At 38.4% G+C, this 26,945-nt stretch overlaps 1 protein-coding gene across 2 annotated transcripts in view; it reads right to left on the minus strand.

The window, feature by feature from the left end:
• The window catches only part of marchf6 (membrane-associated ring finger (C3HC4) 6), a 71,212-nt gene that overhangs the window by 3,365 nt on the left and 40,902 nt on the right, over positions 1-26,945 (minus strand). The window contains exons 6-23 of one of the 2 annotated variants that reach the window (XM_078415400.1): positions 24,923-25,091; positions 23,586-23,802; positions 21,819-21,880; positions 20,496-20,528; positions 20,141-20,192; positions 18,069-18,127; positions 15,871-15,951; positions 13,586-13,654; positions 13,362-13,436; positions 12,795-12,929; positions 11,238-11,357; positions 10,479-10,579; positions 8,652-8,789; positions 7,156-7,360; positions 5,606-5,675; positions 4,838-5,019; positions 3,581-3,715; positions 1,261-1,350 (exon numbers count right to left, since the gene is read on the minus strand). In XM_078415400.1, coding sequence (XP_078271526.1) covers positions 1,261-1,350; positions 3,581-3,715; positions 4,838-5,019; positions 5,606-5,675; positions 7,156-7,360; positions 8,652-8,789; positions 10,479-10,579; positions 11,238-11,357; positions 12,795-12,929; positions 13,362-13,436; positions 13,586-13,654; positions 15,871-15,951; positions 18,069-18,127; positions 20,141-20,192; positions 20,496-20,528; positions 21,819-21,880; positions 23,586-23,802; positions 24,923-25,091 — 1,993 coding nt within the window. Of the gene's footprint in view, positions 1-1,260; positions 1,351-3,580; positions 3,716-4,837; positions 5,020-5,605; positions 5,676-7,155; positions 7,361-8,651; positions 8,790-10,478; positions 10,580-11,237; positions 11,358-12,794; positions 12,930-13,361; positions 13,437-13,585; positions 13,655-15,870; positions 15,952-18,050; positions 18,128-20,140; positions 20,193-20,495; positions 20,529-21,818; positions 21,881-23,585; positions 23,803-24,922; positions 25,092-26,945 lie in introns of both variants that reach the window. The other variant, XM_078415392.1, reaches the window with a different exon arrangement.

Raw genomic sequence — 26,945 nt, forward strand, 5'->3', positions numbered from 1 at the left:
AGCCTGGATTGAGTGGATGCGGAGAGGATGTTTCCACTAGTGGGAGAGTCTAGGACCAGAGGACACAGCCTCAGAATAAAAGTACTTACCTTTAGAAAGGAGATGAGAAGGAATTTCTTTAGCCAGAGGGTGGTGAATCTGTGGAATTCATTGCCACAGACGGCTGTGGAGACCAAGTCTTTGGATATTTTAAAAGCGGAGATTGACAGGCTCTTGATTAGTAAGGGTGTCAAAGAGAAGGCAGGAGAACGGTGTTGAGAGGGAAAGATAGATCAGCCATGATTGAATGGTGGAGTAGACTCAATGGCCTAATTCTGCTCCTATGACCTATGAACTTCTCTTGGTCAGCATAGGCAAGTTGCTCCAACTGAACTATCTTCATGCTCTATGACTGTTTGGCAATGTCAATGTGGCAGGCTTTAGCAACATGATTTTTTTCAGCAATGGATGACATAAGTGTGGACTAAATGTAAATGGAACTGGAGGAGATGTGTATAGATTTGAACAAGGAAGGTGTGATGGTTTGATGTTAATAGGAAAAAAAGTAAAAATTAGGAGTGACAATTTGCTACCACCTGTTCCTTTGCCAATTATAAATCAGCATCTGATGGTAGCTTGTGCATAATCTATCATCAACCAAAGAAGGAACCATGTACAGGCAGCTCTGACATAATGTACTAGTCTTGATTCCAAGAATCCTCCTGTCACAGCAAATAGTGTTGCAAAGGGGGAAAGGAGCTCGAGAGTTTCAGACTCTCAATAATAGTTTATTTTACGCTGCAAGATTCTTTTTAAAAAGGTCCTTTCATTTGCTATGTTTATTTCTGTTACTGCACACCAAAAATAAAGGCTGTATCATTGCACAAGTCAATTTTAATAACCAATTAAATAGTCAATAGTTATTAAACAACCAATTTAATAGTCAATTTTAAAGTATCAACTGTGTTAAAGAGTTTATCTACTTTACACAGGTATGATTTAAGATGGCTATTGATGCCGGAGAAATGTTAACTCCCGTCACTAATGTGCTAATCCAAATTACAACCCTTTATTAAATACAAAAGTCTTTCAGCATATAATACCATTCCTACTTTTACTACTTTGATCCTTATTTGGATTTTATTTCATCAGCTTCTTCTATGCATGCATCAGGTCAATGTGGCCAAGGTAATGGCAACTGTTAACTTACAAAATACCGTCTAATGAAAGCACAATACTAATTTCCTATGCATTTCCAATGTATTCCTGAAAGACTTTTACCTGTTCAATAACAGTTTTCAGCCACCACTGAGGCCCCATCAGCGTTATAGCAGCAATAATTTTTGCATGTAGAACACCAAGTGCCCAGTCCTATTGCAAACACAAACATGGCATCAAGAAGTGAAGCTTCAGAAGACAGGCACAAAGTCACAATACTCAAGGCCCCAACAGCCTAGACTTCAAAACCGAGCATAACTCTTTTGATAATACATGCTAAATGCATGTTCTACATAGGTTCTATGTGAAACAACTTGACCCTCGGGTTGCTTTTACATCTTTCTCCCACCTCTTAATTTAAACATGCCCTCTCAGTCTTGATTCCCCAATACTGGGAAAACTTCCTTAAAGTTATAAATCAAATGTTAGTGAATTAATTGGTTCATGAGAAACCAGAAATGACAACCAAAACCTTCTCAAAATTGAGAGAAAGGACATGGGACTGATTAGTGCAAATTCCACTGTTGCTCGCTGCTCCAAATTTTGTACTAGGAAAGGCCCCGTCAATTTGGCACTACTTTTAAGATTCTCAAAATTGCTAGCACATCAAGTAGGCCAGAAGATTGTCGATTTCAAGCACTTCTCCATCCTATCATTTAGGTTATCTGTGCACTAATGAGGGAATATTATATTTTTACAGGTGAGAATTTGTAGGCCAAACATTACAGAACAGCTCCATTTGGTGGAAAGTAAAAGATTCTATAAAAACTGTTTGTGCAGTGTCAAGACCAACATTCTAGTTTAGTTTAGTTTAGTTCATTGTCACGTGTACCGAGGTATAGTGAAAAGCTTTTGTTGCATGCTAACCAGTCAGCGGAAAGACAATACATGATTACAATTGAGCCATTCACAGTGTGCAGATACATGATAAAGGGAATTACGTGAATAACGCTTAGTGAAAGATAAAGCCAGTAATGGCTGATCAAAGATAGTCTGTCGGTCACCAGTGAGGTAAATAGTGGTTCACGACTGCTATCCAGTTGTGGTAAGGTGGTTCAGTTGCCTGTTAACAGCTGGGAAGAAACCGTCCTGAATCTGGAGGTTTGCGTTTTCGCACTTCTATACCTTTTCCCCGATGGGAGGGGAGAAGAGGGAGTGGCCAGAGTGCAACTCGATCTTGATTATGCTGCTGGTCTTGCTGAGGCACCGCGAGGTATCAATGTAGCCAATGGAAGGGAGGTTGGTTTGTGAGATGGTCTGGGTTGCGTTCACAATTTTTTGCGGTCTTGGATGGTGCGGTTCCCAAACCATGCTGTGATGCATGCAGATAAAATGCCTTCTACCAATCTGTAGTTGGTGAGAGTTGTTGGGGACATACCGAACATCCTTAGCTCTCAAAAGAAATAGAGGCATAGGTATGCTTTCTGGGTCGTTGCTAAACATTTCTAAGTAGAAGCATCACTATAAAGAAATTAAGTAGCAATTGATTACATTCAATGTCTAGGCCACTCCTTTGGAAAACCAGCTTCTTCATTGACATACTGTAACTGGCCATCAAATGCATACCACTGGTTGTAAAGAGTTTTCAGACCTGTATGTTGTGAAGCATTCTGAAAACATGCTGACGATAAGGAATCAAATAAATGTAAATCATTATTTTCTTATTGCACATTTTGCCCTAACTTATTCCATGAAAGAAAGTGAGTAACTGACTCATGAAGGACAAGATATGCTCATAGGAGTAGAATACCTAATCAATCTGGATTAGTTGTAAATAGCAAATAAGTGACAACTTTTAAATTTGATTTACATCACACCTCTTACAGTTGGTGTGGTCAGAATTCTTAGGAAATTAAAAACAGCAGCAGGTTAAGGACACCATTTAGCTAGTTAGCAGGGGCACAGAAAATTGCAGATATAACTCAGTACAATGGGCAATTAATTGAAGGAGTCTGGATATGCCAAGATTTACTTTCAGAATCAAAATAGTGTGTCAGTCAAGTTTTTTTTTCCCAGTGTTCAGTAAATCAGAACATGTATATATAAAGCAATTTTTATAACATCCCAAATGCTTTGCATACATTAGAAGTGGAATGGAAAAGTTGCAAGCGTTGTGGGGCAGAACAACGCGGTAACCATTTAGCAAATAACAAAGTCTTGCAAACATGTAGGCATATAATCTTAATAAGCTTGCTTTGGTTTAGTGAAAATTCAAAAAGGATTTTGTTTAATGTTATTGAAACCAGTTTCAACCCCAGTTTTAGCCACTGAAAATCAATTTAAATTTGATTTGATTCCATGATTTCTTTAGAATGCATTTGGTCAGCTGAGCTACTATCTACATGCAAGAGACTGGAAAATGCATTTAAGGATACTCACGCACCTGCCACGGGTAAAAGAGAGGTGTCTGATCCAGAGGTACTCTTAAGGGAGCTACAATAACCAATTCAAACAAAAGTCCCAAAAGAAGAGGAACCATTCCAGCCAACAACAAGGCCACTACTAACGTTTTCACAATCTGTGGAGAAAAAAGGGCAAGAATATGAGAACAGACAGAGACTAAAGATCCCTTGCGCATGTTTCACAGCTCAGAGATCAAAACCAATCCCAATTTAGCAACATGGACACTTTCTTGCTCCCTCTGCCATATCCCTACTTTCCTGTAGTTCAATTGTCTATCAAAATTTTCCTTAGACATATTCAATGTTTCTGGCTCCACAGCTCTCTGAAGAACAGAATTCCAGAAGTGTCACAACTGGCACCAAGGAAATTGTAAATTTCCCCGGTGTGGGACGAATAAAGGAATATATTATTATCATTCATTACCTTGTTTGAAATGGCTGAAGACTGTGGTTGAAACTATGCCTCCTGGTTCCATATACCTCATAAGCAGAAAAATCCTCTGTATCCAGCTTGCTACCCCATCCAATTGCCCAACATTTCTTTAGACATCAACCCCTGCATCCCAGGAATCAATCCAGTAAAGCTGCTTCCAATGCAAGAATGTAATTTCTTAAAATATGGAGATCAAAACTATATACAGTCCCCCAGCTGAGATCTCACTAGCACCCTATAAAGTTAAATTAAAACTCCCCAAACTTTATACTCCACACCATTTGCAATAAAGCCCAATATTCGATCAGACTTCCCAACTATACATGGCTGCTTGTTTGCAAACCCTGTAATTCATGCACTTGAGCTTCAGCTTCCTTTCCAGTCACACTCAATTTAAATAACATTTTGCTTTCGGAATCTTTCCTTAAAGGTATAAGTTTCTCCTATATTACACAATGCCTGGGCCACTCCTTTGGAAAACTGACTTCTGTACACACGTACTGCAACTGGCCATCAAAAGTATACCCCCAGTTATAAAGTTTTCAGACCTATACGCTGTGAAGCATTCTGAACCATGCTGATGAGAAGGAACCAAATAAATGCAAGTTATTATTTTCTAACTTTAACAAGCGATCTGTGCATTCAATGCCTTCATCTAAATCATTAACAGTTTGTACACTGTTGAAGTCCCGGCACTAATTCCTGTGACACCCCCACCCCCCCGCCAGCTATTGATTGTCAATCTGAAAATGACCCACTTCCAAAAACGCAACTCACTTTATCTTTAGTAGGTTGAATAACTCACCATGAAGGACCATTCCTTTACTTTCTGAAAAATAACATCTCGCCCTTGTGGCATCCAGGCAGCTAGCACTGTAATTGCCCGGATTGACAACCAGCAGATATACAATCCACAGGCAGCTGTGTATAGTTCATGAATTTTGGCACTCCCAGTCCAAAATGACATCAACCAACGACCTGCTGAAACTGGACACAAAATACTAGTTGATTAATTGCTTCATTGAAGGATGCACCATAAAATGAATTCATACATTGAAAACAACGGCCAATAAATATTCATTTCAAATGCCCAGGATTAATATAACTGTTGAAAGATTCATCCAAGTTCTATTTGTGGTGTTTTAAACCCAACATTTTGGTATTTCATTCTATCCAGTCCAGTACATTTGCCCAGGAAATAATTTTAATTATTCAGAGTTGATTATTTTAAATACCTACGGCCACTTGTGTCCAACAAAGATACAAAACATTTAATTCACCACTTTATACTCTCCTGAGATTTCATCTTTAACCAATTGCACTTCAAATAGTAGAATTTAAATTTGCCTAACTTTTCTTTGCAGGCTTATATACCCTAGATCTTCCTTATTCCCCTTCTTTACACTTTTCTAATGTGTCCAAATCTGGGTCTAAACTGAAGACCGATATGCAAAAGGTGCTGCATTCTGCAAGAATTATATTAATATTCATTCAGCATAAATCAAGATGGCCATCAAATATACATAACAAATGATTATTGAGATTTTAACGAAATGGCAGTAGTTCTGTATACCTGGTAATGTGAGGCAGATGAGACTGGCAATCAGCAATGTTAGACACATGAAGATTACCAATAACAGGATCTAAAAGTAATAAAGAATAACTTTGAGTTAGTGAAGATAACTTTGTAAAAACCTGACACGTTAAGCAAAAGAACAAGCTTCCATCAAAGTACATTAAAGCAGTAGTTTCAAAACATTTCTTCTAATAGCTGGTAAGTACAAGACCCACGTATTTCTGTACACTTGTTAATAAAAGCAAGTATGCAGGTGCATTGGATAGTTAAGAAAGCAAATGGTACGCCAGTCATGAGAGTTAGATAGAGCTCTTAAAGATAGCGGAGTCAAGGGATATGGGGAGAAGGCAGGAACGGGGTACTAATTGTGGATGATCAGCCATGATCACAGTGAATGGCGGTGCTGGCTCGAAGGGCGGTTTCCTCCCACACTCCAAAGACGTACAGGTATGTAGGTTAATTGGCTGGGTAAATGTAAAAATTGTCCCTGTTGGGTGTTGGATAGTGTTAATGTACGGGGATCGCTGGGCGGCATGGACTTGGTGGGCCGAAAAGGCCTGTTTCCGGCTGTATATATATGATATGATATGATATGACATCATAACAATAGGATTAGAGTACAGGATGTCTTCATGAAAGTTTGCAGGGTTTTGGCCGCACCTGAAATTTGTGACACAAAGTACTGGAGTAACTCAGTAGGTCAGGAAGCATCTCTGGAGGATATGCATTGGCAATGTTTGGGGCCAGGACCCTTCTTCAAACTGATAGTAAAAGGATGAGAAAGTCGGAAGAGAGAAAAGGAGCCAGGGCAGAGCCTGGCAAGTGGTAGGTACATATAGTAAACCTCTCTCCTTATTTCATAGCCTTTTGTCTTTTCATCGCTGGCCTTTGTCCAAATATCTGCCAAACAAACTCCTCCTCACCTATATCCACCTCTCACTTGCCTGGCTCTGTTCTGCCCTCGCCTCGCTTCCAGCTTCCCCCCTTACTATAAACGGCCTGAGAAGGATCCCGACCTGCCATGTCACCTATTCATGCCCTGCCGGACCCGCTGGGTTACTCCAGCGCTTTTGTTTGGAACCAGCATCTGCAGTTCCTTGTGTTCTCAAGATATTGTCTGCAGTTTTTATCTCTTTAATGGAGGAAGAATATTCTTCCTACTGAAGCAGTGCAGCAAAAGTCAACCAGACTGATTCCTGGAGTGGCAGGGCTGACATCTGGAGAGACATTGGAATGATTTGACTTATAATCGCTCAAATTTAGAAGAATGAGAGGGAATCTCATTAAAATTTGTAAAAGCGATAGGTTTGGACAGACTGGTTTCAGGAAGGATATCATGGATAGTGGGGAAGTCCACAACTTTGGGGAATTATAGTTCTAATGGCTAAAGAGATGAAGGGATTTGGGAAGTCAATAGGAACAAGGGAATGAATCTGGATGACAAAACAAAATGTCACAGGTATATTTACCTTCCATTCCTGATGCCAGATAAGTAGTTATTCTCGAAATACAAAGATAAGCCAACACTGAATTAAAATGGTGCTTACCCTAAGGGGAAACTGTAAAGGTTTCCGATAAGGCTGGAAGCCCACAGGTCCACCCTGTTGCAGTATGGCCTGATGGGCGGCATGAAGCCCTTCCCCGACTACAGGAATAGCATTATTATTACGAGCCTGCTGATTGTTGTTTGCCTGCTGGTTGGCATTGTTCTCATTTTCCTCCTGGTCTCCAAGCAAATATGAATGCAGATCCCTATTCGTAAGGGGAAAAAAAATGTATCCAAAAACGTTAAGACGAGAGATCAACAAGTTTTATGCAACTTTTTTTTTTGCAGTACACAAGTGTACACAGCACTTCTGCCGATTTAAGTTAAATGATGCTTTTACCAATGGTTATTTCAGTGTCTAAAATTACAAAATGCTTTTGAAAGCAGTCATTAAAAAAACCCAAGTTTAATTTCTGTAGAAGCATGTGGTAGCTTTCCTCGGAATTTTAAGATGTCAGATTTATCATAATTTGGGAACAAAGTTTGAATCAATTTTAAGAATTGGTGCTAAATGTACAATAATTTTACTATAACTTGCTTAATTATACTGCATGACCCAATGTATGTATCCCACAACTTGAGCAAAATAGGAATGTGCTTTTATTATCAGGAATGTTACCAATAATGCTGTAAAACCTATTCCAGAATAACCATTGGACTTTTACAAACAGGCATGTGAGTGAGGTAAAAAGAGGAAAAGGGTCGAGCGCTTGCAGAACCCCTAGCGGAACCCCAGTTGAGAAACACTGCTATACATAGTTTATACATAGTACAGCGGGAGTCCAAAAAATCTGATTTTTGGGGGAAATTTACACACAAAATTACCAGTTTCAAACTTCTTTTAGTGCATTTCAGAGTGGAAACAGACATTACAAAATAATGTAAATATGTCACTGTATACTAATAACATTTTTATTATTTTAATTAATTTAGTTATATAATCTTGCACTTAAATTTAATATTTACTCATTACAGTTCCACCACTGATTTTCTGGCACTCTTGGTTCCAGAGCTTTGCTGGCTTATCCAGCCGACCAAGGAAGTCGGCTATGGGGATAGATGTGCTGGCTCCAGCTGGGCTAGAGTTCCAGATCCCCGGTGGCAGGTTGCAAATTCAACCCACCGATCAGCCGTGGAAGTCCCGATGAGGTCAAGATTGGCTGCCTTGCCCAGCCTAGGTGCCACATTTTCGGGGAGACTTCCAGGGCGGGGGGATTTCAAGTGGGCTCTCGTAATTTTGTCCGGATTTCAATGATTAGTGGCTATTTCTCTTTTTTCCTTTCTTTTTTTCGATCCGATTTCTCCGTTGGTAAACGCGATTTTGGCAGTGAAAAACGCGGAAATCATGCAAAAAGGGCAGAAAATTGATTTTAAAAATGCGGAAATCTGCGGAAAATTCACATGCCTGTACAAAGATGTTCATCCACTCCACTTATCTGAACCAATTAATAAGCTTTACCACTCAGAAGTAAGGATAAAGATTGAAGAAATACTTACAGCAAATACCCAGCTGTGACAGTCCAAGCTCGAACCAGGCCCTTCAACCATTGCCGGGTATGCCCCTGCTCCAGTAGAGCTGGCAACACCACTTGCAACAGCAGAAGCTCCAGAGACAGCTCACTAACTGGGGCATCACTACAAAGGAAACCGAATGTCAAGACAAATGCCATACTATTGACCTACAAAATGTAAAAGTATTGGCAAGAAACAAATCTCTTCTGATCCAAATTATATCCAAGAAAGGCTTTTTGCTTCTTTGGAATTTTAAGACGTGCATTTTTAGCAGGGTCTGAAAACAGCAACTAGAGGAAGAAAGTGTGATAGATTTTACCTTTGTGTGCTTTAGATAGCCTTGTCAAACAGTTTAGAAATTGAATCTGGGTTAACGGGGTGGTAGAGATGGTGAACTGGGAGTATGAGATGAAAAGATGAAAGCACACCATCTTTTGTAGGTCAGTTCTACATTTAGACTCTACTTTTTTAGTTGCCTGCCACATTGGACAATATGGATCCATCATAATGGAAAAGTAAGCAATGGAATTAAAATTCATTGAATTTTCATAGCTGACCCATCAACATTTTACAGACCCCAACTTAAGGGCCTTGACATACATATGTTATTTATAGGCGCATGACATTTAATGTCAGAGGCAGGAGAGATTCAAACAGAATTATATAAGGGGCGTAAGATTTACATCTGCAGCACAGTATTGGAGCTATAGTAAGGAAGCCAGGTATTGTTCTAGTTGTTGGCATGATGGGAGTGTGGAGGTAAAGTCTTTTACAGCACCTTAAGCAATCCCCCAGGATATTAGCATCAGATATAGGTGGAACATCTACCTTGTACCAATCTAAAGCCAGCCCAAGATACATTTAAGTGTAAATTACTTCAGTGGTTACTCACAACTGTACGATAAATGTGAACTCTCTTGTGAATATAGAACACTTCATGCATCCATGGACATGCAGGATATTCTTGTGTCTATTCTTCAATACATGTCATTAATGCACCTTATGCTATCTTTTTGCATTCATGTTTGTAGGACTATACGTTGCTCAGGTGAGTTCCAACAATGCTGCATTAGCTACAAAATTATTTGGAAAATCATAACTCCACAAAATAATTGCAATGATGATTTTCCTTTGTACAATGATAAAGTCAGAAAAAAGAGTACAAAAGTCTAAGAAGGAGGAAAAACTTTTTCAGTCACAGAGTTGTAAATATGTGGAATTCTCTGCCTCAGAAGGCAGTGGAGGCCAATTCTCTGGATGCTTTCAAGAGAGAGCTAGATAGAGCTCTTAATGATAGCGGAGTCAGGGGGTATGGGGAGAAGGCAGGAACGGGTTACTGATTGTGAATGATCAGCCATGATCACTTTGAATGGCTCGAAGGGCCGAATGGCCTACTCCAGCACCTATTGCCTATTGTCTAAGTATAAATTTCCCCAGATGCATTAATATAGCTGAACAAAAATAAAGGTAACATGGGAATGAATTAGATTAAAAAACTAAAATATCTTTTTTCAATGTGAAACTTCAGCTTCTAGTCGTTAATGGCTTGATTGTACACATGTACAATATGATTTGACTGGATGACATGCAAATAAAGTATCTTGGTACACCCGAGAATAATAAACCTATACTGTCAAACCACAAATGGTTTCTCGGCTGCATGAACAGGTCTCGCTCGTGATCTGTTACTACAACCGCTCTGTGGATACCAGTTCTTCCAATTGTCACCACTCATACTGCTGTTACACGCTTTTTAATTAAAAGGTAAAAATTAAGATAATATTGATAAGAGTACATGAAATAAAGTTTTACCTGTAAAGCATAACATTGTATGGTAGAAAATCAGGGAACAGAGTCTTAATAATACGAATTGGTAACCAAAGCATTAGGAGGACTATTGACCCAAAGACAATCTGAAAGAAAACATCAACATACTTAATCTTCACAAAGTTATCTAGGTAAAACTTAAAACAAAGTTCTCAGATATTTTATTTATTTCCAATTACTTAGAAAAACTGTCCTCAAAATGATTTCATTTTTCTTCCAGTTATTCTTTTATTTGTTTTGTGATGAGTATGATCATTGGTATAAAGAATAATGATTGTTTTTCACTGATTCAAAACCCACAATATATACAATATATATTTTTTCAAAAAATCCCAATCTTTACTCTTGATGAAAATCCAATCACTGAAAAATCAAGAACTAAAAATTTTTTGAGATCAAAAACTACAAAAACAACAGGTGGAATGTACAAGTTTATGATAAATTCTCCCATTCATTTGCATGCAATGCAAAAATTAAGTGAAATAATAAAATATTCAGTGCTCCACTCGGCTGTGAATGGCAACCCAATCACCATGCTGATATTATATCCAAATCATATTGGCCCACAGTACCGAGTGACTAAAAATAAAAATATTTTGCACGTTTTTTGTAAGCAAAAACTTAATTCCAGATGTTAATTTTTTTCATAATGCTTTGTGAATTCTGTAAGGATAAAATTCCATTACCCAAACATCATAATGCGAGGAGCCTTATCTGAAAAAACAGTATTGAAACTGTACTTACCACAGATAATATGAATCGCCTGAAATGCCTATATATGGGCAAATGGATCATTTCCTGAACTGGGTTAAAGTCTGGATCATTCAAATTTCTCAAAAACCATAAGACCCCAGGTCTCAACACCTAAAAGAAAATAACAACTTTAAACACTAACAGAAACAAATACAAGTGAAATCTACAGTGCCCTTCATAATGTTTGGGACAAAGACCCATCATTTATTTATTCACAAAATGCTGGAGTAACTCAGCAGGTCAGGCAGCATCTCGGGAGAGAAGGAATGGGTGACGTTTCGGGTCGAGACCCTTCTTCATACTACCCATCATTTATTTATTTGCCACTGTACTCCACAATTTGAGATTTGTATTAGAAGAAATCACGTGGTTAAAGTGCACATTGTCAGATTTTAATAAAGGCCATTTCTATACATTTTATTTTAACCATGTAGAAATTACAGCAGTGTTTATACATAGTCCCCCCATTTCAGGGCACCATAATGTTTGGGACACAGCAATGTCATGTAAATGAAAGTAGTCATGTTTAGTATTTTGTTGCATATCCTTTGCATGCAATGACTGCTTGAAGTCTGTGATTCATGGACATCATCAGTGGCTGGGTGTCTTCTCTAGTGATGCTCTGCCAGGCCCGTATTGTAGCCATCTTTAGCTTATGCTTGTTTTGGGGGCTAGTCCCCTTCAGTTTTCTCTTCAGCATATAAAAGGCATGCTCAATTGGGTTCAGATCGGGTGATTGACTTGGCCACTCAAGATTTGACCATTTTATAGCTTTGAAAAACTCCTTTGTAGCTTTAGCAGTATGTTTGTGCTCATTGTCTTGCTGTAGAATGAAACGCCGGCCAATGAATTTTGAGGCATTTGTTTGAACTTGAGCAGATAAGATGTGTCTAAACACTTCAGAATTCATTATGCTTCTACCAACAGCAGTTGTATCATCAATGAAGATAAGTGAGCCAGTACCTTCAGCAGCCATACATGCCCAGGCCATAACACACCCACCACCATATTTCACAGATGATGTGCTATGCTTTGCAACAACCCTGGCTTAGTCATCAAACACGCTGACAAGGGAGGTGCCGTGGTAGTCTGGCGCGCAGACCTCTACCGGACCGAGGCCAGACGACAACTCTCAGACACTTCCTCCTACCTATCCTTGGACTATTACCCCACCGACGAGCACCAGAATCTTGTTTGTAGATTTCTCCATTACCAAGTAGAAAATGATTGAATTCTGGTGTATCAGAGAATAGATATTCTGCATTATATATTTAAGAATACATTGGGAAGTACGAATTTAATTGTTTACTTGGATTATCCGAACAAAATTGGTATATTCAAACATTGAACCGATTTTGTGGGGCATGTGAAGCTGACCCCCTATTGACATGGACAATGTGAACCAAAGGGCCTGTTCCAATGTTGTGCTGTCCAATGTTTTATGATCTACAAACGTTTTTAATAACCTATAAACAAAGGACCAATAAAATGATAAAATATCCAAGAGAAATCTCAATTCTACCAGTATTCATTTTTAGATTATCTCACCTCTCTGAGTAGAAGAATGAAGGATGCAAAGTAGAAGACGTAGACCATTCCCACCAGCCAATGCAGAAACATTGTGGTGCCAGGCGCAGATTGAAAACTCAGTTCCCGGTCTTTCAAAGTAGCATCAAACATCTCCTAGAGACCAAATTAAAAAGAGCAATAGGTTATACTCTACAACTGAGCTTCCAAAACACACTAAAGAGAGTATATCAAACATTAACAACATCATAAAATAGCTTTTCTCCACTCATTTGAATGACCAATACTCTAAATTGCCTAATTTTGGACTGTTGGCAATAAAAACATACCACCCTGTCAAAACGTTGAAGATTCATGCCGTTTTCAGTTAGATCATCCATTGTTTCTATACATCGGCAAATTATGACTTAAACACTGAAACTCTGAGCATTTAGATTTTGGTCCCCCAAATGATTTGCATTTTTTAAGTTTTTGAAAATAAGAATGATTCTCAAAGTCTCGTATTGCCTGTCAGCTTGGCCAGACATCTGCAGCATAACATATTTAAAAAGAAAACACACGATAATCCTGCTTTTGGAAGCCACTTACCAGTGAACATATATCAAGCCACCAGCCGCATATAAGAGGGAATACACCAATTTCCACAACCACCAGTAAAGACACCTGAATGAAAACACATAGCATTACCAATCTCCAAAAATGTACTTGCTGATCATCTCATTTTGCAAATATATTAATTTAATGAATTTCACATCCAAAACCACAAAGGCAGTTATAATCTTTGTAGTTAGTTATAATCAATGCAACAATACCTTAACAACAATATAGCAGACGCCCAATAAACGTCGCGATCTCTGAAACTTCACCAGTGCAGCCAACCCCTGCTTTAGGTTAAGCAAAACAACCAAATATTTTGTGATGTGAATATTCTGCTGATTACATCTTGTATTGAAAGTGGCAATAGGTGGGGCAAGAGGAAACAATCTCATGTTCAGTGCAATTAGGACAACATTCTGCTGGTTTCATAACAATTAGCAACTAGAACTTTAAAAAAATGTTTGTGGGCACCTGTAAAAATAACTGGACAATAATAAACTAAGCATCGCACGCACGTGTCTCAATTGCTATCCAAACAATTTCAGAGACATGATCCTAGAGACTTCCAGATTAAATGAGTGCATATCTATTTTGAGCAGTCACATTTTCAATAGCAAGGAACTATCTGACCACAGGGCTGTGTTCAAGACAGTACACCCATATTAGCAGCGAGAGCAAGCCCCTGAAACAGCACACACAAAAACTTTGTTCACTGTTTAAGCCATGCTCCCAAACAAAATAATTTAACGTTTCTGAATTTCCCTGACATTTAGAAAGAATAGAAGGCAAGTTCACAATTGATACTTAAGAGATTAATTACAAGAGGGCAGTTTGCTCACTTGAAAACAAAATACTTGAATGCAAGGGAACTGAAATTGGGGATAGGGAGCACTGCAAATGCTCACACTTGCAGTTAACAGTCGATAGTTGGGTATGGTCAGGATGGGGTGAATTCCAAGGAAGGTAAAGGGTACTAAAAGGGAGGAAGATATGTGAAGATGAAGTGGTAGTGGGGGCAATGAGTCAGGACCGAAGGAACAGCTAGTACAAGAGCAGAAACAGAGGGAGCAGTGCAAAGGAGGGAGATCACAGAAAGCATGGGGGTAAGATCATGTACCTGACTGTGTCTGCATGGGGTTAGTCTGCATGCGGAGGCCACGTCTATCCACATTTGTTGATGAGACAAGTCCATGTGGCAGAGTCTACTTTCTAATTATCATGAACTACCGTAGCATTTGACCAACAATTCACAAAATCATCCTGTCAATGGAAGATTCGAGGCCCCCGACCGCTGGAGGACAAAGAAGGGAGAGATTGAACTTTTTTCGCCTTCCATCACAGTGAGGAATGCGGGAGACACTATGGTGGATGTTCATGTTAAAATGTATTTTGTGCGTCCCGTTGCTTTTTATTGTTACAACTGTATGGTAAACGAAATTCCTCGTATGTTGCAAAACATACTTGGCTAATAAAGTATGATTGTGATTGTGAAAATGGAAAACAAGCAATGGCTGAGTATCAAATATAGTGAAGCCAATGACCCCAGACAACATCCCACATGTGGAACTGAAGATCAATGCTGCAGAACTAACACCACCTCTTCACTTGCCTGGATGAGTACAACCCAACATTCAGGAAGTTTAAATGCTATTCCAACTGCACCTCCTAAACTGGAGACCTCTACGAACATAGAAAATAGGTGCAGGAGTAGGCCATTCGGCCCTTCGAGCCATCACAACCATTCAATATGATCATGGCTGATCATCCAAAATCTGTACCCCGTTCCTGCTTTCTCCCCATATCCCTTGATTCCGTTAGCCCCAAGAGCTATATCTAACTCTCTCTTGAAAACATCCAGTTAATTGGCTTCCATTGCCTTCTGTGGCAGAGAATTCTAGATTCATAACTCTCTGGGTGAAAAGGTTTTTCCTCATCTCAATCCTAAATGGCCTATCCCTTATTCTTACACTGTGACCCCTGGTTCTGGACTCCCCCAACATCAGGAACATTTTTCGTGCATCTAGCCTGTCAAATCCCTTAAGAATTTTATATGTTGCTATAAGATCCTCAAAAACATAAAAGCCGCATCACCTGTATTTATCACCCCCACTAAATATCATACAGCAACCTGACCTGTAAATGCAACACCCATCCTTCATTGTCACTGCATCTACGACCTAAAACACCTCACCCAACAGTACTGTGGGCATGCCTTCACTAGAAGGGCTGAGCTCTGAAAAGGCTCATTACCAACTTCTTAAAAATGATGGCTCTTCCTGTGATACAAAGGCCCTGAAAAATAAAGTTAAAAACTACAAAAAGTCTCGCGTGTTAAATGTTCTATTGCGACTGGTAACCAGGAAAGCAACCTAAATTGATGTTTCACTGGCAGGCATTTTTAGGAGGTAGATCCTGAAAAGATTACCATTGGTTATTAATTATGTACTGTTACTTGGAACTTTTAAAATAAATTTTCTTTGAGGCAAGACTAAAAGGATACATGACAGATAATTAAAGTCATAGCCAGCAACACATAGCCCACTATAGTTGTTATCAGGCCTTCAAAATGCGAGGCTTGAACCTGAAAAACAAAAATCAGTACAGTGCATAATGAGATAACTATAATTCATTTGCATAAACATTTAATCTTACATTTAAGTTTTAAATATAATTTGCTTGACTAAATAATCATCTTTTAACACAAAAATTCTTTTAATTCTAATTCACTATTGAAATTTTAATTTTATATCCATGAGACAATTTAAAAGACAGTTCATTAAGGTATTAGCAAGACACATTCCACTTACAGTAAAACTCTGATAATCTGCTACCTGACCGTCTAGAAATTCCAGTGGTTCCACATCTGACTTACTAAATGATATTTGCAATTGATGCAAGCAACAAATGATGTTGACTTACTAACTGAGCGTTGCCCAGTTCCAACACTTTCAACCTCTTCACTAGAGCCCGTGCTCCCCATTCATTTGCCTGGGCCCCAATTCCTGTACTCTTGTTAAACCCATCCGGTTCAGTTGGCTGCCCTCCCTTGATACTTACCTGGTTCTCTTTCTGTGGTCCCTTTAAACCTATCGGTTTACTAAAATGTTACTGTCTAACATTCTCCCTGTGACCTGCGTGGATTTTCTCCAAGATCTTCGGTTTCCTCCCACACAGCAAATATGTACAGGTTCGTTGGTTAATTGGCTTGGTGTAAATGTAAATTGTCCTAAGTGTGTGTAGAATAGTGTTAGTGTGCGGGGATCGCTGGGCGGTGTGGACTCAGTGGGCCGAAGGGCCTGTTTCCGTGCTGTATCTCAAAACTAAACATTTTTTTTTTTTTAAAGATCATTTAAATTATGTTGGAGTATTAATAAAACATCTGATATTCTGTAAAGTCTGTTGGGGTGGCAGCAATGTCCAAAACATGCCAGATTATCAGAGTTTTACTCTATTGCCATTTTTAAAAAGGCAGCACTGCATAGCATATCAATGTCAAAAAAACCCACAAAATGTCCATTTATTCTGATCAATTACAAATTACATTTACCACTCTTAAAACATGCATATTATAATTTCACTGTAATTATTAAATTAGTGCATTTTCACATAATGAAGTGCAAATTATATAATTAATAATGAACAAAGTAGGAAGTCAAAAGCTATCAAGGCCTTCGTAAGGGAAAATAGAGATGGCAATAATTGATTGGCAATTGATGCATACACGTTTTAAGTGGATCAAAAACAGATTATTCCTAAATCATAGCGCACTTTTAAGCACTCATGCACTTTTTGGGGGCAATTTTTGTAAATAACACTCATTAAAATGTTGAAAGGCTGGAGCGATTGGGCTTATATACACTGGAATTTAGAAGGATGAGGGGGGATCTTATTGAAACATATAAGATAATTAGGGGATTGGACACATTAGAGGCAGGAAACATGTTCCCAATGTTGGGGGAGTCCAGAACAAGGGGCCACAGTTTAAGAATAAGGGGTAGGCCATTTAGAACGGAGATGAGGAAGAACTTTTTCAGTCAGAGAGCGGTGAAGGTGTGGAATTCTCTGCCTCAGAAGGCAGTGGAGGCCAGTTCGTTGGATGCTTTCAAGAGACAGCTGGATAGAGCTCTTAAGGATAGCGGAGTGAGGGGGTATGGGGAGAAGGCAGGAACGGGGTACTGATTGAGAGTGATCAGCCATGATCGCATTGAATGGCGGTGCTGGCTCGAAGGGCTGAATGGCCTACTCCTGCACCTATTGTCTATTGTCTATTACAGTCATACTGTTTTGTTTGCGGTCACCTAGTTAACTAGGATAGTATTGGGATCAACTAGGATTGTATTGGGATCATGAGGGCACCCCCCCCCCCCCCCCCCCCAACCACAAGACAGAGATGGGGCCCTGGTTGAGGTAGGTTACCAGCATCCACAATATTTTGATTTTGGAAATGGCGATTATCAAAAGGACATCACCAACCCCGAAATGATGCCAATTTCCTTTCAAAAAAGGAGAATTAACTCCAAGAAACATATATAATTGGGAGGCCATTGATCATTGTGATATATAATGCTAAAACAAAACATTCAATTCAATATATAGTCAAATATGTTAATACTACACAATAATGCTATATTGGTATTAATGACACTAACTTTATGTAGAATCTTTTCAAAGTACACGCACCGTATCATTGGTACTTACATACTCCTCAAAACCCAAACCAACAACTGAGAAGTGCCCGATGTGATAAGGACAGAATGCTGAAATGTACAAAAGCAATGTTGTAGAATAATGCACTGGAATTTGCATGTTCTTTCTGCTATCACTCATTAAAGTTGTACCTAGACTATTATAAAATGAAAGCTATTAAAAAAGAACAAGTTAAACATTAAAAAAAGGGATAGAAGGAATAAGTGGGTTCGCAAGCATTCAGCTCTCGTGATAAATGGAAATCTAAATCAGATTGTTGAATGAATACACACAAAAAGCTGTAGTAACTCAGCGGGTCAGGCAGCATCTCTGGAGAAAAGGATAAACGTCTGAGGTTTGATAAAATTTGTTTGCACACCATACGATTCAGCCAGGTTTAGCAATACCATAACAAAACCATATCCCGCAAGGAATATATTTTAAGAATTCATGAAGATAAAGCACAATATTTTTTAAGCTATAAAACATCAAATTTAAAAGATAACTTTCTTCCTTTCAGGGCAGCCAATAATGTAGAATATTGATAAGGAGATTCCATTAATGGCAAGATTAATTGAATTGGGCTTTGAAAAAAAAAAAACAGGCTAATGTAGTCTTAAACTGTACACAAAATTTATTCCAACAATGAACTGCAAAAAAACAAAACAAACCTGAGAAACGTTTTTAAAAAGCATTCATTATAAAAGATGGAGATAATTTAAAAGCACTTGACTTAACAGCAGTTAAAATAAACAACATTGGTACCTCCCAAAAAGCACGTTTGTCCAGACATACAGTCCAGACGATTTGGTGCTTTTGTTTCAATTTGCAGCAAAGTAGCTTATTTGAACTACATCACAATCTCTCTGTTTTAAATTTCCCCTCCCATTAATCCTAAGTGACATCACCTTATTTTGAACCGTGTCCCTAGTTCTACCTTCCTCATCCAACCTGCATCTACTCCAAAAATTATGCGCATTTCGATGAGATCTCACTGGAGAAAGTGCATGGAAAAATGGTTGATGCCCATGGCACCATTAACCAGAAAAAGGAACCAAAATTCCACATGAATATCCGCTTAGAGCAGAATGGCCTGCATTGTCAAGCATAAAGGTCCCAGTTCCACCATTAGTTGATGTAATATGTTTCCCCAGCACTTACATTGGGGAAAACCAGCTCTTAGATTCTAAACTGAATTAGACCTGGCACAGGATCTGCAATCACACTGATTTTAATTGGGTTTTGCATAATGTTTCAGATATTCAAAAAAAGTGGTATTTTAATTATTTAAATATTTGTAAATTTAATTAGTCAATTTCAAAACAGGTTACAAGCCCTTAGCAAAAAGCAGTGTTGGATGAACTCAGTGGGTTGGGCAGAGTCTACCAAGAAAGCAAAATGAACCACCCAATCCAATCATCTGTGAAACAAAGGACACTTCAGTTAGTCAGTCTGTCTTCTTCAGACTGATCCTCAGTCTTTGGGTTAGGGGCCTGACCTGAAATGTTGTGTGTACATTCATTCTACAGATGCTGCCTGATCTTCTGAGTTTCTCCAACACTGTTTTTTTGCTCAAGATTCCAGCATCTGTAGTTTCATATCCCCAATTAAAAAACCCTGAGTGTCTCGAAAATGAAAAGGACCAGAGATTCCTGAGCTGTCAAAGATAGTGGGTGAGGATTGGGTCTGCCCCTTCTCCATTTTTGTCACAAGACTGCGGTGCTATGGGTCAACAGGATGGGTCCTCCACACAAGATTCAACAAGTTAAGACACAGAATGACCAAGAGGAACAATGACACATGACATATCATACCAATGAAATCAAAGCGAATAACTTAAAAGTTATAACAACTGCACTTTTAACATTTTCATGAGGTATTATTGGTTAGTAATTCCCAGGCCAAAACATGACCTAGAGTTTCTGTTCTGCAACTTTTTTTAAACCAATTAAGTGTGAAAACAGGAAACATAGAGAAGATAAAAGGGTTCTTATTTGCCTATGGGGAATTCTCAAGCTTTTTAGTAGAATGGGTAAAATATTTTCAATATGATTACATAGAACAGCAATTGACGCGGCACTTACCGAACACAAGAATAAAAAGTGTATTTAAAGAAACGACCCAGAAGACATGTTCCTACCAGAAAAATAAAATCAGTTAGCATTTACTCCCATAAATTTACAAATATATATTTAGAGTAACTTCAAAAACAATATGCCGGTAAGATCCGTGAGTAACTGGTATTAACAAGCGTGTAAAATCTATGCACATATGTGTTTTTAGGCAAAATAACTCATGTTCACTGACTCTTATTCAAAAGATGCAAAATTGATTCAAAAATAACGTATGCTCAATTTTAATTTTTGTTATCACATTGCAAAAACGTGAATTACTTTCAGTATTATTGGTATCATATCACTCAAAAAAGCTTTAACTTACCAAGAAAACTAGTGAGCCATCCAATCCAAGCATCTGTGAAACAATAGAAGATGAGTTTAAACATAAAGTCATAAGTTCTAGAAGCAGAATTAAGCCATTTGACCCATCAAGTCTACTTCGCCATTCAATCATGGCTGATCTATCTTTTCTTCTCAACCCCATTCCCCTGTCTTCGCCCCATAACTCCTCACACCCTTACTAATCAACTAAGCAACCCTCATTAAACATCTAGAACATCGATCAACACTGCTCCTTATTTTTGGATATTTCACTTTATTGAATTTGTCATGCCATTACATTGAATGGAGAATTCATAGGTCATGGAACATAACTTTTATGAAAAAGTACTAGTTATACAACTGTAAACTTTATGATGTTAGCTTTTCAATTACCTATTGGAATTATCCATCTACAAAGCTTTCGCCTCCAATGCAATGTTGATTGAATGCTGCCATAAAGCATCTTGACTTTAGCTCAAATATGCAAGGCATTAACCTTCAAGTACATCTACAACTAGTTATTTAATTATGATTATTTTATAGTATAGCTAAATATCCTCTCATCTTTACCCTCAGTTATTTAGGGCATTGGTGTGACTGCACCTAGGGTAAAATTTTGCTCTCCTTCTCAAAAAATATATATGTTCCAGATTGAATGCAGCAAACAATCGCCAGATTGGTTCCCAAGAGATTGAGTTGGCTAAACCTTTTCTTTAAGAGTTTAGAAGATTCAATTATCTCATCAAAATGTTCATCATTATTCAAAGGTTCAGCAAGGACTGTGTTCCTTAGCCGAGGAATCGAAAACTAAGGGCAGAGGTTCAAAATACAAGGAGGCCATTTAGGATTGAAAGGAGGAGAAGCCTCTACTGAAAGTGGCAAAGTTTAGGAGTTCTCTGCCCTTGCAGGGTTGTGATAGATTTCATTCAAAATAATCAATAGATTTTTGATATTAGGAAAATCAAGGGATATGCAGTTAGGGCAGTTTAAATATTGAGGTTGGCAATCGGCTAATCTTTACTAGACGAATATCAGTAATTTCTTACACTTTTATAATGAAGTACTAACTTCTGCTCATCGATTAAGAGTACAATAGAGGCATAAATCTATCTGTGGAGAAAGACAACTATCCAGATACTTCAAGGCAATCCAAGATTCAAACCTGTCTTTATAATGAGGTTGTTCATAGGAGAATGCAGTTTTAAATACAATCTTACCACCCACTCATATTTTAAAAATATGGTAACAAATGTTTTTTGAATAAAAGCATGAAAGATCATTTTAACTTAATAAATAAATAAGCTTGAGAGATATGATCACATACGCGTTCCCAAGTTAGTTCTTCTGCAGCCCTGTCCCACTCTAGTGCATTCCAGTTCATGTCATCTGAAAAGAGAAATATTATTTTAATCTGTCAATTGAACAAACATGTGCAGTTATTTCCCTTTGAGAGTTCACTGCTTGGCGTGAAATCCTTCCCAAACGTCATTCAAACAGAATGGTTTACTTAAAATAAATGCGTCAAAACACAGAATTTATGCAGAATATATTTTGTGGAAGGTAGGCAGCTGATATGCAGTAATGTGGGAGGGGGGTGGGGAAATGGGGCAGGCATTTCATGCGGAAAGATTCCCAATTATAAAGTCACAATAGGTTGCAGCACTGATACTAGAAAATAAAAGATATCTTTCATCCTGAAAAAGTGCATGATGAGAGTGGCTGAATGGAATAAATTCAGGATTCAGACACAGTTTTATGAGATAACGGCTGCTAGAATATTGAGGCAACTTGGCAACATTCTGGTATTAAACGAGATATTCGATGTCTAGATTGAGTCACAGAAACCGTGATCTTGTGTTAAACATATAATGGCTCAATCCTATATGTAATAATATCCAAGTGGGTTAATAATTGCATAGTGGAGCAATCTGGTAGTGCATAGGATACACTAAAAGGTAACAAATAGTTAACAAGGATTATATGGGAGAGCTTTCAGAAACATTATTCCAGAACAGGATTGATAATTACTTGCAGGAAAATCAACCAATTAAGGTAAACCAACAAAGGTGAGTTATCAACTTATGAGCTTAGCCAATTTCTCTTTTTTTGATGAGGTAACAGGTAAGAGTTAATATGAATAATGTAGTCAATGAGCAGTATATGGACATATACTATACGTTTTCAATAAAACATAAACAAATTACAGCATAGGAACAGGCCTTTTGGCTCACAATGCTTGTGCCGAACATAATGCCAAGATAGCGGGGATCGCTGGTCGGTGCAGACTCAGTGGGCTGAAGGGCTTGTTTCTGGGCTTATCTCTAAACTAAATGCCTCTTAAGTGCCAACAGGGTGCCACAAACAGGCTTATTAGAAAAGTTGAAGTACGTGGCATAAAAGGGACATCAATAGTCTGGACTAGCTAAATAACAGACTGCAGATCATTGTGGTGAATGATTGTTTCTTCGATTGGAGGAAAGTGAAGTTTCTAAATTTGAGGATAAAATTAAAACTTGACAACAGTACTGCAACCTTAAAAGTGGAAAGTGATAAATTGCAACAGCATACTAAAAGGGTGATGGAACGAGCAAACATGGTACACGAGATTTAGGACTGTAAAATGTAAGAAAGAACAAAGATAGGCATTACAAAATAAAGAATACTGTTCTAAAAGAGTTGCAGGACTCAGTATGGATGCTCGTTTATTTAAAAAAGGCTGGGATTGTTGTTTTATTTTGATGCAACATGGTTGGAATTTTTAATATATCTCCTGTAGATCTGGTGAAGGAATTTCCAATGTACCTTTCCAATATATGGCAAAGAAAATTTTGCAAAGCTACAGAAAAGGAAGATGGGGGTGGATCAAATGAGTTGTTCTGGTCGGGCTCCTCATGTTGCAAACCATTCTACGATTATAGGTTCAAAATACAAAATTATGACTCGCAACAGTCACTGTTGATTGCACGAACAGACTTCAACTGCTGCCTCTTGATTAATCTTACGCGAACATGTGCGGAAAAAGATTCCATAAGCAATAAAAGGTCTCACGCTCAGCTTTATCCTAGACAGGCCACCATGGTATTATTCATACCTTGAACACCGTTGTTGGCATCAGCACCATCTTCTACCACTGCATCATCATCTTCATCGTTCTCATCCTCCTCATTCTCACCCTCATCTGCACGAACGTTGGCATTCTCTGCCACTGCAGGGGCAGCCCCGGCAGCTGCTGCTTCATTTCCTTCTGCCTCTTCAGCTGGTTGAGGTACTTGGGGATTCTCGGCTGCAGCATTTGGTGCAGCTTGAGGCTAAAGGGTTAAAAATGTTTGTAGGTTACACCGTTTAAAATTTTGCAGTTTATCACACAAGCTAAGATTTTCAGAGGGATGCTTTAGCAGGAAAGAGGCATACGTGTGTTTGAGTTTTCAACCTTTTATTCCTGATAAGATATTGCAGCTAAAGACAAAACACCGACAAAACAGGGTGGTTGATTTAATGCAGCAACTTTATTATTAGACATCCTTTATGCAGTCGTAAAAATGAGAGAGAAATTAACTATTAATATAGTCTACCCTCGTTATTGCAGAACTCATTTAACGGATTTTGGTTATAGCGGACGAAATCTGTTGTAACCGATGCGTCCATTGATATTGGAAACAAAGGACCGAGTTCTTTGTTTAATGGAGTGACTGTTAGGTGGCTGTTTTTCCAATATATGTACATATTTATCGCCCTTACTCGGTTATAGCAAACAATCGACAATCACAGACACCCTTCCCCCCCCCCCATGGTCTGTTATAAGGAGGGTTATCAGCACTGAACTAAATTAAGAGTATAGTCTCATAATGCTGGCCTGCATAACAATGACTGACCACTAGTAGCAGTTATCTGCCTGCAATTATTAACTACCCAGAGACGAGGTTGCTCGGGGATGATAAATCAGCATCCAAAGTTAAATTGATGAATTCAAAGCAAAAACACTACAACCTGCATCTAAGCTCCGAACTACATAGACATGGGGGGCACTGTTTTTGTCTCCGCACTATTATATATATTTTTAATATACTGAACTTCTTTTACCTGTTCATTATGGTGTTTACAGAATACTATGTTTACATATCGGTTGTACTGCTACAAGAATCTAATTGTTCCATTTTGAGACATATGACAATAAAACACTCTTCACTTGACGCAATCTTTTTTTCAAAAAGAGATGCAAAATTAACTGATATAAAAATCAAATATCACTTACAACTTTGAGCCCAATTCCTGAAATGCCTTAAGAATAATAATAATAAAAATAATGCATGTGATGGATGGAAGGGCTGATAGCATGCAAGAAAAATGCAGCATGAGAGCTCATCACTTCACTCATCTTTTCTTGTTACTCCAGTTAATAGCTCTCTAGAAGACCTTAGTAGCCCCTACCTCATTCTGTTGACCCACTCCATTGGGTGGTTGAGCTTGATTTTGTTCGAGCCACTGTGGAGCTCCACCATGTACGATTTGTTCTCGTAACCAGACAAGGCTAATGAATGCACACAGTGTGCATGTTACCACAAAACAACCCTGCAAAGAGTCTGCTAGCAAATTCTCCCTGTAAGTAAAGGTTAAAATGTGCAGAATCAGTTTGACAATTAAATAGTTTGGAATCTTAAGAGTAATTGTGTATACAGTGCCGTCCATTATGTTTGGGACAGAGACCCATCATTTATTTATTTGTCTCTGTACTCCACAAGTTGAGATTTGTAATGGAAAAAAAAATCACATGTGGTTAAAGTGCACATTGTCAGATTTTAATTAAGGCCATTTTTATACATTTTGGTTTCACCACGTAGAAATTACAGCAGTGCTTATACATAGTCCCCACATTTCAGGGCACCATAATGTTTGGGACACTGCAATGTCATGTAAATGAAAGTAGTCATGTTTAGTACTTTGTAGCATATCCTTTGCATGCAATGACTGCTTGAAGTCTGTGATTCATGGACATCACCAGTTGCTGGGTGTCTTCTCAAGTGATGCTCTGCCAGGCCTGTATTGCAGCCATCTTTAGCTTATAATTGTTTTGGGAGCTAGTACCCTTCAGTTTTCTCTTCAGCATATAAAAGGCATGCTCAATTGGGTTCAGATCGGGTGATTGACTTGGCCACTCAAAAATTGACCATTTTTTAGCTTTGAAAAACTCCTTTGTTGCTTTAGCAGTACAATTAGGATTATTGTCTTGCTGTAGAATGAGCCGTCGGCCAATAAGTTTTGAGGCATTTGTTTGAACTTGAGCAGATAGAATTCATTATGCTACTACCATCAGCAGTTGTATCATCAATGAAGATAAGTAAGCCAGTACCTTCAGCAGCCATACATGCCCAGGCCATAACACCCCCACCACCGTGTTTCACAGATGAGGTGGTATGCTTTGGATCTTGGGCAGATCCTTGTCTCCTCCATACTTTGCTCTGGCCATCACTCTGATATAAGTTAATCTTCGTCTCATCTTTCCACGACCTTTTTCCAGAACTATGGTTTAAGTACTTCTTGGCAAACTGTAACCTGGCCATCCTATTTCTGAAGCTAACCAGTGGTTTGCATCTTGCAGTGTAGCCTCTGTATTTCTGTTCATGAAGTCTTCTGCGGATAGTGGTCATTGACAAATCCACACCTAATTCCTGAAGAGTGTTTCTGATCTGTCGGACAGGTGTTTGGGGATTTTTCTTTATTATAGAGAATTCTTCTGTCATCAGCTTCCTTGGCCTGCCAGTCCCTTTGTGATAAGTAAGCTCACCAGTGCTCTCTTTCTTCTTAATGATGTTCCAAATAGTTGATTTTGGTAAACCTAAGGTTTGGCTGATGTCTCTAACAGTTTTATTCTTGTTTCTCAGTCTCATAATGGCTTCTTTGACTTTCATTGGCACAACTTTGGTCCTCATGTTGATAAACAGCAATAAAGGTTTCCAAAGGTGGAGGAAAGACGAGGTGCTGAGAGCTCTCTTATACCTGCGTTGAAGAGGCAATTAAACACACCTGAACAATTACAAACACCCATGAAGCCATATGTCCCAAACATTATGGTGTCCTGAAATGGGGGGGACTATGTATAAATACAGCTGTAATTTCTACATGGTGAAACCGAAATGTATAAAAATGGCCTTTAATAAAATCTGACAATGTGCATTTTAACCACATGTGATTTTTTTCTATTACAAATCTCAAATTGTGCAGTACAGAGGCAAATAAATAAATGATGGGTTTTTATCCCAAAAACATTATGGAGGGCACTGTAGGCTAATGATCCAAACTGGTTGCAATGTTTTAAGAAATGCTGAAATTGATCACGACACCCTACCAGTTAATCATACATTTTCACTTGACTAAACAATTTTTAGTCTAGGGAGAGATTACATTTGCCCCCAAAAGCAATAAAGTGGTTCTTGCTGAATAACACTTTATTTCC

The sequence above is a fragment of the Rhinoraja longicauda genome, chromosome 2 (genome assembly GCF_053455715.1).
Source record: "Rhinoraja longicauda isolate Sanriku21f chromosome 2, sRhiLon1.1, whole genome shotgun sequence".
Classification (NCBI taxonomy): Eukaryota; Metazoa; Chordata; class Chondrichthyes; order Rajiformes; family Arhynchobatidae; genus Rhinoraja; species Rhinoraja longicauda.